Here is a 13,741-nt window from a genome sequence, read left to right as displayed (position 1 = left end):
TTTATGCCTAAAGGCGTAACTTTAACTTACAACCATTGCAACATCCCCATGGCCACGTGATCAAAATTCAGACACTTAGCCGTTGACTCACATTTATGACGGCTGCTGTATCCTGGAGTCACATGACCCCCTTTGGCGACCTTCTGAAGAGCAAAGTCAATGGGGAAGCCAGCTTCATTTAATAACCATGCAATTTATTTAACCGCCGGGGGGTTCACTTAACAACGGTTGCAAGAAAGGCCACGTAAGGAGGCAAAACTCACTGTTTTACTTATCAGTGGAAATTTTGGGCTAAATTGCCGTCGTAAGTCGAGGACAACCCACCCCTAAGGAAGGAGGGCTGGGGAGTAGGCTTCCAAATGACGTGTCTTTTTTCCATCCCAATTTTTTGGCTTCTATTTTTCTTGTTTTGGCACACAAAAGAAACCCGTTTCTGGGTTTTCCCCCTCGAAGGAACGTCCCCGAGTTTTGATATATTTTTACTGATTCTCTGCCCGCCCGGCCCCTGCCTGGACACCAGCCTGGAAGCTGCCGGCAACCAAGCCAGGAATCTTGGTTAGTGGGAAGCCTTCCAGTGTTAACCACTCCAGCTCCCTGTAGCCCTAGCAGAGGCCGGTTTCCTTCCATGCTTGTGCATGGAGGAACACCGGGAAGGGTGAGCGAAAGTTCTCATTTTATTTTCCTGGAACGCCAGCTTGCCAAGAAAGCCCCTGACCCGTAACGGCCGAATATGAATATTTATTTTCATAGCATCATTTGCTGGAAATTGGGAACCTCTGCCCAACCTGTTGGAACCCGGGGCTGAGTTCAAATGCTGCCAGCAGTGCACATGCTTAGCGCTCGCTGGGTCATCGCTTCTCGGTTTTGGAAGTGCAGAAGCTCCGCCCACTCATCCCCAAGAAGCACTCTATTTGCCTTCCCTATTGGCTAAGAAGAGAGGAGTGGATGTGGCTTGGACACAGCAGCCAATCAGTATCGAGGAATGGTTTTCTACCCTACTGGAGTTCTGTAATGGACAAACTAGTACAGTTTTTTAATCCCGCCCCTGCCTCTCTGGCCACACAACTCTTTTTCTTGGAGGTCTGGAGACTGGAAAACAGAACTTGCATTCCTCGACTTACAACCGTTTATTTAGTGACCGCTCAAAGTTGCCACGGCACTGAAAAAAACATGCCACGTGACCAGTTTTCACACTTATGACTGCCGCAGCGTCCCCAAGATCACGTGATCAAAATTTGGGTGCTTGGCAACTGACGCATATTTATGACGGTTGCAATGTCCTGAGGTCATGTGGTCCCCATGTGGCAATCAAAGTCAGCGGGGAATTCACTTAACAACCGTGTGATTAACTTAACAACATCAGCGAAAGCATGAAAAGGCATGAAAGCTGGGTGGCTTTGGGCCAATCACCAGGAGATGGTGAGTTCTAGTTCTGCCTTAGGCATGAAAATTGGATGGGGGACTTTGGGTCAGTTGCCAGGAGACAGTGAGTTCTAGTACCGCTTTTAGCCATGAAAGCCAACAGGGTGACTTTGGGCCAATCACCAGGAGACTGGGAGTTCTAGTCCCACCTTAGGCGTGAGAACCGGCTGGGTGATTTGAGGTAAATTGGAGGAGAATTAGATACATTCGTTGCCTTGAGTTATTGATCAAAATAATAAAGGTGCGATAGAAACAAAGGGAGGGATACGGTGGCTCGGTGGCTAACAACGCTGTGCTTGTCGATCAGAAAGGTTGGCAGTTCGGCGGTTCGAATCCCCAGCGCTGCGTAATGGAGTGAACTCCCGTTTCTTGTCCCAGCTTCTCCCAACCTAGCAGTTCGAAAGCCCGTAAAAAAAAAATGCAAGTAGGAAAATAGGGACCCCTTCTGTTCCATATTAGCAGGCTTGAAACCCTGCATTCCCATTGGTCCGTTTTAACCGCTACTTGATTGGTCAGCCTGGGCGGCTACGATTGGCTCGCTAAGAGTCTACCGCGATTGGTTAAAACCAAGCGTGGGAGACTTAAAGCGATGTCATTGGCCGCCAAGCCACAGCGAGCTCTATAAAAGAGCCGCCGCGGCTGCTACTCTTTGAATCTGATCTAGCCTATAAATAAAGAGCTGTTGTTTACTGAACCTGAGTCTCTCGTCTCTGAAGTCCGACCTCCGAACTTAACACCTTTGGTGGGAAGGGAACAGCATTCTGTGCGCCTTCGAAGGCGTTTAGTCCTGCCGGCCACATGACCACGGAGACGTCTTCGGACAGCGCCGGCTCTTCGGCTTTGTAACGGAGATGAGCACCGCCCCCTTAGAGCCAGAAACGACTAGCACGGATGTGCGAGGGGAACCTTTTTTACCTTAGAAACAAACAAACAAACTTTTCCAAGGTTGGCCCATCCGACTTAGGGACGGTGTTCGGACGATTCATCCCCATTTCCTTTCTCTCCCCCAGGTTGACGGGCAACGAGCCTCTGACCATCCTCCCCCTCACCACGGAAATGGAGGAAGCAGCCATCAAGGCCCACTACAAGGTCTGCGACCGTCTGAAGCTGGAAAAGAAACAGCGCCGGATGTGCCGGAGAGACCCCGGCGTGGCCGAGACCCTCATGGAAGCCATCAGCATGAGTGCGCTAGAATGCCAATACCAGTTCCGCTTCGAGAGGTGGAATTGCAGCCTGGAAGGGCGCTACAGGGCCAGCCTGCTAAAGAGAGGTTAGTGGAGGAGGAGAAGGAGGAGGAGGGCGGCAGGTAGTCCTCGACTTACGACAGGAGGAGGACGACGACTGGCGGGGGTCTTTGGTGCTCTCCGAGCTCGGGGTTTCTTTGCAGATGTTTCAGGACCCGACTAGGGAACATCATCCATGCTAGAAGGGAGTGGGGTGTGTGGAGAGGAAGAGGAGAAGGGGAAGGAGAAGAAGAAGAAGAAAACAACTCCTGTAGGGTCCTTGGTTTTCTTGCGGACGTTACATGATGCAGCTAGCTAATATCATCAGGGCAGGAAGGGAGTATGGTTTGCAGGGAGGAGGAGGAAGAAGAGGAAAAAGAATAAAGGAAGAGGAAGAAGGAAGAAAAGGAAGAGCAAGAATAGGAGGAAGGAGGAGGAGGAGGAGGAGGAGGAGGAGAAGCAGCAGAAGCAGAGGAAGAGGAAGAGGAAGAGGAAGAGGAAGAAGAAGAAGAAGAAGAAGAAGAAGAAGAAGAAGAAGAAGAAGAGGAGGAGGAGGAGGAGGAAGAGGAGGAGGAGGAGGAAGAAGAAGACGAAGACGAAGAAGAAGAAGAAGAAGAAGAAGAAGAAGAAGAAGAAGAAGAAGAAGAAGAAGAAGAGGAAGAGGAGGAGGAAGAAGAAGAAGAAGATGAAGAGGAAGAAGAAGAAGAGGAAGAGGAAGAGGAGGAGGAAGAGGAGGAGGAGGAGGAAGAGGAGGAAGAATATTACTACTGTAGGGTCGTTTTCTTGCAGACGTTTCATGATCCAACTAGCTAATATTATCAGGGTGTGGTTTACAGGATGGAGGAGGAGGAAGAGGAAGAGAAGGAAGAAGGAGGGAAGAGGAAGAAGAGAGAGAGCAAGAGGAGGAAGAAGAGGAGGAGGAGGAGGATTGTGGGGTCCTTGGTGCTCTCTGAGGTTGGTGGTTTTCTTGCAGACGTTTCATGAACCAACTAGGTAATATTAGCAGTGCTATAAGTGAGGAGGGGAAAGAGGAGGAGGAGGAGAAAGTGGAGGACTGTGTGGTCCTTGGTGGTCTCTGAACTTGCTTATTTTTTTACAGACATTTCATGATCCAGTCCCATAACAACATCAGTGCTGATGAGTGCGTTGTTTATTCCTATTTACCTACAGGAGATTGCCCTGCCAATGTTGGCGGAGGTGTGGTTATCTCCTTGGTACTTCCCTGATTAGGATATTATTTTCTGCTTGTTAGTTTCTCTGGTGTTAATCCCTGCTTATCTGGGTTTCTCTTTCTGTGGAGTTCTTGGTGGTCTCTGAACTTGGTGCTTCTCTTCTGGATGTTTCATGACCCAACTAGGTAACGTCATCAGTTCCAGGAGGGAGGGGTGTGTGGAGACGAGGGAGGAGGAAGAGGAAAAGGACTGTGGGGGTCCTTGGCGCTCGTTGAACATGGCTGTTTCCTTGCAGACGTTTCAGTGCCCAACTAGGTAACCTCATCAGTGCTAAGAAGGGAGGCGAAGGGTTTCTTTCTGTTTATATAGGTAGTCCTTGATTTACAACTATTCATTTAATGACCATCTGAAGTTACAACCGACCCAAAAAGGGGATTTATGACATTGATTCCAACCCTCTGCAGTCCTGTGACTGAACTTGTGCACCTGGCAACACAGCTGTATCCACAGCCATTTTTAACATCCTGTGGTCTTGCTTGCCAAAAATTGGTACTTACGTCTAGTTTTCCGCAAATTTGCACCCTTCACTGCATTCATCAGTCTGCTACACAAAAACTGCAAAATGTTTTAACCTGTTTTAAGACTGCTACAACAAATGACTGCAATGGGAAGACTTGGTTACAGTTGTTTGATGATAATCAAAACCAAGACTTTCTTGACTTTGGCTACCGATAGCCAGGGAATTCTGGGAGTTGAAATCCATCCGTCTCCAAGCATGCTGGCTGGGGAATTTTACGAGCCAAAGTCTACTCACCTACAAACATGGTGGCTGGGGAATTCTGGGAGCTGAAACCTACCTGTCTTAAAGCATTCTGCCTGGGGAATTCTGGGAGTTGAAGTCCACCCATCTTGAAGCAAGCTTGCCAATGAATTCTGGGAGTTGAAGTCCACCCATCTACAAGTATGCTTTCTGAGGCATTCTGGGAGTTGAAGTCCACCCACCTTAAAGCAAGCTTGCCAATGAATTCTGGGAGTTGAAGTCCACCCATCTACAAGCATGCTTTCTGAGGCATTCTGGGAGTTGAAGTCCACCCACCTTAAAGCAAGCTTGCCAATGAATTCTGGGAGTTGAAGTCCACCCATCTACAAGCATGCTTGCTGAGGCATTCTGGGAATTGAAATCCACCCATCTTCAAACTTGCTGGCTGGGGAATTCTGGGAGCCAAAGTCCACCCATCTACAAGCATGCTTGCTGAGGCATTCTGGGAATTGAAATCCACCCGTTTCCAAGCACGGTGGCTGGGGAATTCTGGGAGTTGAAGTCCACCCATCTTAAAGCAAGTTTGCCAATGAATTCTGGAAGTTGGAACCCATCCATCTCCAAGCATGCTGGCTGAGGAATTCTGGGAGCTGGAGTCCATCCATCTCAAAATTATCAGGGCTGGGCGATACCACTCTAAGAGAGAAGTTCAGTGTGCTAACAGCATTGTCATCTTCCTCCGCAGGGTTTAAAGAAACTGCCTTCCTTTATGCCATCTCTTCGGCGGGGCTGACCCACGCCATGGCCAAAGCTTGCAGCGCCGGACGTATGGAGCGCTGTACTTGCGATGAGGCCCCCGACCTGGAGAACCGCGAGGCGTGGCAGTGGGGTGGATGTGGAGACAATCTCAAATACAGCAACAAGTTTGTTAAAGAGTTCCTTGGGAAGAAGTCCAACAAGGACCTGCGCGCTCGGGTGGATTTCCACAACAATTTGGTGGGAATGAAGGTAAGTGCTCACGATGGTTGTAGGCTGTAGCTGGGGAGAAGCAGAGACCCTGTGAGGGACTGGAGAAGGCTGCTAGGAAAAGATTGTTGAGGCCCACCCAAAAATCTAGATCAGAGGTCCCCACACTTGGGCACTTTAAGACTTGTGGGCTTCAACTCCCAGAATTCATAGCTGGCTGGAGAATTCTGGGAGTTGAAGTCCACAAGACTTGAAGTTGCCAAGTTTGGAGACCTCTGATCTAGATGGAGGCAAGGTTGGCTGAGCACCTTGCTTTCATGAAAAAGCAGGAGAAAGAAATATTGGAAGACATGGACATGTTTGGCTTCTACAGCTAATCTTGATCACGGGTTGATCAATGATGTGCTTTTGGGTTGACTCTTGGGAAGTACCTAGCCAGATGTTCTTCAGGTACACCCATGACTACTGTCATTGAGTCTTCCTCCTCCTCCTCTCCTTTCCTTCTTCCTCTTCCTCTTCTCCCTCTCCTTCCTCCTCCTCCTTTTCCCCCCCCCTTCTCCTCTCCCTCCTCCTCTCTTCCCCCTCCCCAGCATGCCTCCATCAAGCCAATTTATTGGGGAAGTCCAACTCACTTAAAGACCGTGTGACTCCCTTAACAATTGCAGTGATTTATTTAATGCCAGTGGCCAAAAAAAGGTCATAAAATCAGATGGATCTAAATGAATTGTGTGGGGGAAAAAATGGCCCTAAGTCCCTTTGTTAAAAAAAAAGTGCCATTATAACTTCAGACGGTCACTAAATGAATGATGGTAAGTCAAAAATGACCTGTTTTTTTGCTTGGGGGTCCTTCATTCAACTCGGTGGATGAGTTGAAGCGCACCCAATTTGCAATTTCCTTCCCTGAAAGCTCAGCTCTTCTCGGGATTAAGGAATTTAGTAACGCTCCAGAGAGATGGAGTTAAAAATGTCAATTTTAATGAAGCTCAGCGGAGCCCCAAGAAAGCCTTTTCTTCTTTTTAATTAAAGTTTTTTTTCTGAACTTCAAGTCTACCAGAAGATTTTAATGCACTCGACTTTTCATTAAGGAGGGTACCAAAAGAGAATGTGACCGAGAAGGGGGAACGGAGGAAAACAGAGGAATTACAGCAAGAAAAGGAAGAAAGGAAGAATGCAGAGAAGGCCCAAAAGTGCCTTTTTTTTCAAGAGGCAAGTGGACTTCTTTGAAGACGTTTTGCTCCTCATCCAAGAAGTTTTTTTCAGCTCTGACTGGATGGTGTGGAATGGAGGGATTTATATTCCTTGCAGACTAAAGCTGGTCGTTTGCATCCTTTTAGAGGGTCCTTGAGGCCGCTTGGAGGTTTACTCTGTGTCCTCAGGGTCACCTGAGTGGTGCAATTGAATGGGGATGCTTCTTGGAACTGCTGAAACATCCTGCAGAAAGCACAGCTCTACAACACAATCCTTTCAACAGTTCCAAGATAGCTCCACGCTCATTTGCACTACTCGGGTGATCCTGAGGACACAGAGTAAACCTCCAAGCGGCCTCAAGGACCCTCTAAAAGGATGCAAATGACCAGCTTTGTCTACAAGGAGTATAAATCCTTCCATTCCCCACCGGCCAGTCAGAGCTGAAGAAGCTCCTCGAGTGAGAGGTGGAATGTCTTCAAAGAAAAACTAGAAACTCTAGTCGCCTCTTGAAAAAGCACTGTTGGGGCTACCATAACCTGAGAATCTCTAGGGACTTCTAAAAGCAATCAGACAAGAGCAACAAAGGGGGGCTAAAAAAATGAAGAACAGTGGCAGGAATTCTAATTTAATGTCTAGTTTAATGAAAAGAAAAACTAGGGGGTGGCATGATGGCAGTCTTCCAATATCTGAGGGGCTGCCCCGAAGAAGAAAGGGGTCAACTTATTTTCCAAAGTATCTGAAGGAGAACAAGAAGCAACGGATGGCAACTAACCAAGGAGAGAAGCAAGCTAGAACTAAGGAGAAGCTTCCTAAATGTGAACAATTAATCAGTGGAACAACTTGCCTCCAGAAGTTGTGGATGCTCCATCACTGGAAGATTTTCAAGAACAAGATCAAACAATCATTTGTTTGAAATATTATGGGGTTTCCTGCTTGACAGGGCACTGGACTAGAAGACCTTGAAGGTCCCTTCCAACGCTGTTATTCTATTATTCTGAATAAAATAGAAAACAACCACTGGGTTTTATATCACTCGTGTCTCATTCTTCCTGCTCTTTAATCCCTTCTTCTCCTGCCCTGAATGGCTCCTATGTAGAGGCAAAATTGCTTTTTAAAAATCCGATCCTTATAACAAAGCCAGCCCCTTCTTCCCCACTGCGAAATCCCTTAAAGCAAGCAAAAGTTTTGCAGAAGTCCTGCTAACTAATTAGCTCACGTTGCATGCCAGATAAACTGGTCTTGGCACTGGGAATTGAAATCCATACTGTAAAGAGATGTGGGGTGGGGGGATTTTAATCTGCTCGCTGCCAGCTTGCCATCCGAGACCAAGAATGTTGCAAAAAAAATAAAATAAAAATGGAGAAGGCAGGAAGGATCCGTCCAGACGTTTCTTGCAGCATTTGGCGAAACGTTGTATTATCCAAAGGGGGTTTTTACACCGCAGAAATTCAGAAGCAAACCTCATTACGCCCATTTGTCCAAAGTTACAACGGTTTTGAAAAAAGGGGACTCATGGACAGTGTTTCACACTTATGACCGTTGCAGCCATCCCCGTGGTCACGTGATCAAAATTTGGACGTTTGGGACAACTGACTCGTATTTACGACAGTCACGGTATCCGGGGTGTGTGTGATGTCACACGATCCCCTTTTGCAACCAAGCAAAGTCAATGGGGAGTCCAGATTCGCTTAACAACCATGTGAGTAAATTAACAACTGCAATGATTCACTTAGTAACCGTGGCAAGAAAGGTCATAAAACAGGGGGGAAAGTTCACTTAACAACTGTCACTCTTAGCCACAGGAATTTTGGGCACCTCAACTGATAAAAGTGCCAAATTTGCTCACCCCTGATCCAGTCCAATGCCAACTCAGGGTCAAAATCCACACACGCATCTAAGCCTCCTGGAGTCACCAATGTGTAAATGGGGTAGCTATATACAAGTGTTTAATAAATGAATTAAAAGGAAGTTTGGAAAAGGAAAGCCAGGGAATTGAGCATGGACTTCCAATTTTTGGAGAGAGTAGATAATAGAAATTACCAACAGAAGCAGTGGTGGGATGCAAATTTTTTTTTACTACCGGTTCTGTGGGCGTGGCTTGGTGGGCGTGGCAGGGGAAGGATACTGTCAAATCTCCAATCAGAGGTGGGATCTGCTGGTTCTCCGAACTACTCAAAATTTCCGCTACCGGTTCTCCAGAACTGGTCAGAACCTGCTGAATATCCACCTCTGAGGAGAAGGGATTGGTTGGCTGATAACCTGGAACACGGCAGGTAGTCCTCATGTTATGACTGGATTTTTACTAGTGATTTTTTTCAAAGATATAATAGACATCCCCCTTCCCCCCAAAAGGATACCCAGATTTGAAGTTATGCTGTGGGCCCTTCCCGGTTACGTGATCGCATTTGGGACAGATTGGCAACCAGTTTTCCTTCCTTCCTTCCTTCCTTCCTTCCTTCCTTCCTTCCTTCCTTCCTTCCTTCCTTCCTTTTTGGTTATTAAAAATGGTTGTTTATTACACATTTTTTCTTTCTTTCTTTCTTTCTTTCTTTCTTTCTTTCTTTCTTTCTTTCTTTCTTTCTTTCTTTCTTTCTTTCTTTCTTTCTTCCTTCCTTCCTTTCTTCCTTCCTTCCTTCCTTCCTTCCTTCCTTCCTTCCTTCCTCTCTCTCTCTTTCTTTCTCCGTCTCTCTCTCCCTCATTCTCTCCATTTTCTTCTTTCTCTCCCTCTTTTTGTCTCTTTCTTTCTGTCTCCCTTTCTGTCTTGTCTCTCTCTTTCTTTCTTTTCCTCTCTCTCTCAAACTCTCTCTCCCTCCCTCCCTCCCTCTCTTTCTCTCCCTCTCTCCCTCATTCTCTCCATCTTGTTCTTTCTCTTCCTCTTTCTGTCTCTCTCTCTTCTCTCTCTCTCTCTCTCTCTCTCTTTCTTTCTTTCTTTCTTTCTCTTGCCATCCATCTTGAAACAAAACAACACTGGGTGGCTTTACAACTGTTTGCGGCATCCTGCGGCCATCACGTGACCCTGATATACAATGCGCTTTTTGATGACGTTTAACCACAAGAATCAGAGAGGCCACTGGGTCCGCTTAACAACCATGGATTTGCTTAACAACCCTATCGATTTGCTTTATGACCACTGCAAAAAAAGTTTCACAAAATCAGGTTGGCCTGCTTAACGAGAGGCAGGACTTAGGACTGTAATTTTGGGGCCCCATTACAGCCACAGGGCTGGGAGTATCTGCAGTCATGAACATTTGATGCCGTAACATTTTTTCTTGTTTCAGAAATTCTTTCGGTTTTTTTTCCCCCCTCCGCAGGTCATCAAAGCTGGAGTGGAGACCACTTGTAAATGCCACGGAGTGTCCGGCTCCTGCACTGTCCGGACATGTTGGCGCCAGCTCTCTCCCTTCCACGAGATCGGCAAGCAGCTCAAGCAGAAATACGAGATGGCCCTCAAAGTGGTCAGCACAACCAACGAGGCCACGGGGGAAGGGGACATCTCCCCAGCCAAGAAGTCCATCCTGGGCCACGGCGACCAGATCCCCAGGACTACAGATCTGGTTTATCTCGACGATTCTCCGAGCTTTTGCTTGTCTAGCCGGTTCTCCTCCGGGACGTCCGGCCGGAAATGTTACAAAGACAAGAACTGCGACAGCATCTGCTGTGGGCGGGGACACAACATCCAAAGCCGCGTGGTCACTCGTCCGTGCCAGTGTCAGGTCCGCTGGTGCTGTTACGTGGAGTGCAAGCAGTGTACGCAGAGAGAGGAGGTTTACACATGCAAGGACTGAAGGAGTTGTGTCCGACGAGCCCCAACTTCGGGGACGGATCCTCCTGGCCCCTTTCCTCGAGACAAGACAAAAACGGGGACGCCCGGTGCGATGGCCGAGCGCTACCCTGACGTGATGGAAGCACTTTGAAGGGGTTCCATGCCTTGCTGACCCAGTCTCTTCCTCAGCGAAGAGATTTCGGACGGCAGCACCAATGGAAGACCCCTTGCGATGTCCAAGATGGCGGCTTGGAGACCGGGAAGGATTTTTTTCTCTTCTTGACGACGACGCGGAGGCTGAATTGTCCACCTTCCGTGTCGCCCTCCCGAGAATTCTCTTGGACCTGGATGGTTCCACTCCGTTTTGGGAGAACCCCCATTTCCTGAAGGCCCTCAACGGCAGAAGATGTTCTAGGGAGAAGAGGGCCTTGGAAGGAATTTTTCTTTTAAAAAAAAGAAAGAAAGTAATTTATGGAGTTTCTGGCCTCCAGAAGGCCCAAATCAGAAGCCTACGTCCCATTAGTCAGTCGCAGAGGTCACTTACATAAGGACGGTTCCTCAAAACGTTCCTCCTAACAGCTTGTTGTAGCAGATGGTGAAGATGTGGGTTTTTGTTTTAAAATTTTATTCTTATGTGCCCTCGGCCTCTCTTTCTTTGCTCTCCGTTGCAATCCACTTGGTGAATTTGGGAAACCACTAGCAACAAAAAGAGCCTGAGATCTTCTCAACTGGTGTTTTGATTCCTTCGGTGATTTCATTAGGACCTTCTTCTTCTTCTTTTTGCCCCAATTTCTCTCTTCTTATGACTTCAGTTGGCACCCCGGGGCTGCTTCAAAACCAGCGTGACGTCCTGGCTGGGAATGCCATTTGGCACTCGGCCTTCGGAAGACGGAGAAAACACATCGCCTTCGAGACACGACTGATGAGGCTTCGTTTTTTGTTTTTCACACGTCTGGATCAGGGCGTCCAAGAATGCGTGTCTCTTGAGGGTCACATTTCACCCGCCTTTCTCCGTAGCTGAGTAGCTGATGATATTCTCCGGGGCTGATTAAAAGCCTGTTTCTTTTTTCTTTTTTTTAGAAAAGCCCCCAAATGACTTAAACCACTAGAAAGCTGCACGTGTTAGATGTAAAGCAGCCAGCAGCCAATTCTTGTTCCTGTAGGTCAGAAGGGAAAATAATAATAATATATATATATGGAGAAATATCAAAATGGCAGGCTGGATCACTTGTACAGGTAGTTCTTGACTTACAACTGTTTAGTGCCCAAGTTAACAAAAAAGGCACTGAAAAAAGTGGCCTACGACCATTTTTCACACTTGCGACCGTTGCAGTATCCCCCATGGTCACGTAATCAAAATTAAGACGCTTGGCAACTGACTCGTATTTATGACAGTTGCAATGTCCCAGGATCATGTGATCCCCTTTTACGACCTTCTAACAAGCAAAGTTAATGAGATTCACTTAATGACCATGTTATCAATTTTAACAACTGCAGTGGTTCACTTAACAGCGGTCGCAAGAAAGGTCCTTAAAACGGGGCAAAACTCCCTTAACCACATGAATTTTGGGCTCGGTTGAAGTCATAACTTGAGGACTATCTGTACAGGTGTGATGGTCAACAGAGCATTCTTCTGTCATGTGAACTGGGGAATATTACAAATATTCAACTTTTTATTTTTGCTTCAAGATGGGACTTGGATGAACAGCTGATAAATTCCTGGGTGAATTGTCCACGCGTGATGGGCAGTTGATTTTAAAACCGGTCCAAGTGTTGCATTTTATTTTATTTTTGTCCTGGGGAATTGCAATTTGACCCGTTGGAGGAGCAGAGCAGAAATCTTAGAATAACATAGTTGGAAGGGACCCTTGGAGGTCATCTATTCTACTCCAATTCCCTCCAACGTTTCTTGCACATTCTCGTCTGGGAAATCATCCCTGCTCTCAGGCCCAATTTTAGGGGTGTTTTTTGAACAAAATAATAATAATAATAATAAACAGTAGCAGCTTCTGTCAAAGCTGTCCTTCTTGGGAATGGATGAATTTGGAGGAGATGATGACCTGGGGAGATGAAGAACGAGAGAGTGGCTTGGTTTCAACATTGGTGGGATGGGCCCAAGATGGATTAGAGGAGTGACCGAAAAATGGAAGATAGCTCCTAGCTTTGGGACGTTGCTTGTAACAGGTATGAAATACATCCATGAACTGGTCTCAGGTCTTGATCGTGGCCTGATATAGACCATTCCCGAAGCTGTGCGCCCAGGAATCTCTTCGCCCAAAGGACCCCCTCTAGCTCCGTGCAACGGATTGAAAACCAAACGAAGACTGAAAAAGACTCTTTTTTATTATTTCAAGGGTGGAATATGAGTCTATCTAGATACGTTCCCGATGCCTAGATCTAAATATTGAACGTTTATTTATTAAGCTTTGCAGAAGTTTGTATGGTTTCCATGTGGTATTATGAAACGGGGGCCTCTCGTATGAACATGTGAGTACTCCGGGTTTTTATTTTGGGGAGTTTTTTTTGCACGCTGGTATTTTGAACCCGGATTCCCGAAGGGACTCTTTAATTTTTTTTCCCCAACACTGTAAGGCCTGACCTTTGAGCAAGCTGCAGCCTCATTTTTCTTCCTTTTCTTTTTTTCCCTTTTTGATCAATGTTATTTGGAAAGAGAGGGTTTCGGAGCGACTTGGAAGGCTCCGTCTGGAAGTCTGGTTTTCATTTAGCTCTAAGCCCAGCGGTGGGTCCTGTTTTTGACATTCCTGCTTGACATTGGAACAGCTCCCCTCGAGGGTTTTGGGGGAAGGTTTTGGGGGAAGGGGAAAACTGGAGAAATGGGACTTGTGAAGTCCTTGGTGATCACTGAACTTGGCGGTTTTCTCGCAGACGTTTCATTGCCTAACTATGTTAGCACCGGTGATGTTGCCTAGTGGCATCATGAAATGTTTGAAAGAAAACCACCAAGCTCAGACACCAAGGACCCCATAGTCCTCCTCCCCCCCCCCACAAACACCTCTCCTTTTAACACCGATGATGTTCCTTAGTTGGCCCATGAGACGTCTGCAAGAAAACCACCAAGCATCTTCCTCCTTCCCCTTCCCAACCTAATCTTCTTCCTCCTCCTCTTCACAAACACCACTTCCTTCTATCACTGATGACAGCCCCTAGTTGGGTCATGAAACATCTGCAAGAAATCCACCAAGCTCAGGGAGCACTAAAGACTCCACAGTTGTCGTCCTCCTCCTCC

The 13,741-nt window shown here is 47.0% G+C and overlaps 1 protein-coding gene across 1 annotated transcript in view; it reads left to right on the top strand.

Moving 5' to 3' along the window:
- WNT9A (Wnt family member 9A) overlaps positions 1–13,500 on the top strand; it is a 33,529-nt gene extending 20,029 nt beyond the window's left edge. The window contains exons 2-4 of the mRNA XM_087947816.1: positions 2,433–2,692; positions 5,323–5,585; positions 10,043–13,500. Of these exons, the coding sequence (XP_087803942.1) occupies positions 2,433–2,692; positions 5,323–5,585; positions 10,043–10,516 (997 nt within the window). The 3' untranslated portion in view covers positions 10,517–13,500. The remainder of the gene's footprint in view (positions 1–2,432; positions 2,693–5,322; positions 5,586–10,042) is intronic.
- The last annotated feature ends 241 nt before the right edge of the window (positions 13,501–13,741 follow it).

Source organism: Notechis scutatus, chromosome Z (genome assembly GCF_049901735.1).
Source record: "Notechis scutatus isolate UNSWTSFEM ecotype Mainland chromosome Z, rNotScu1.2, whole genome shotgun sequence".
In the NCBI taxonomy this organism is placed as follows: Eukaryota; Metazoa; Chordata; class Lepidosauria; order Squamata; family Elapidae; genus Notechis; species Notechis scutatus.
This window is presented reverse-complemented; position numbering and strand designations above follow the sequence as displayed.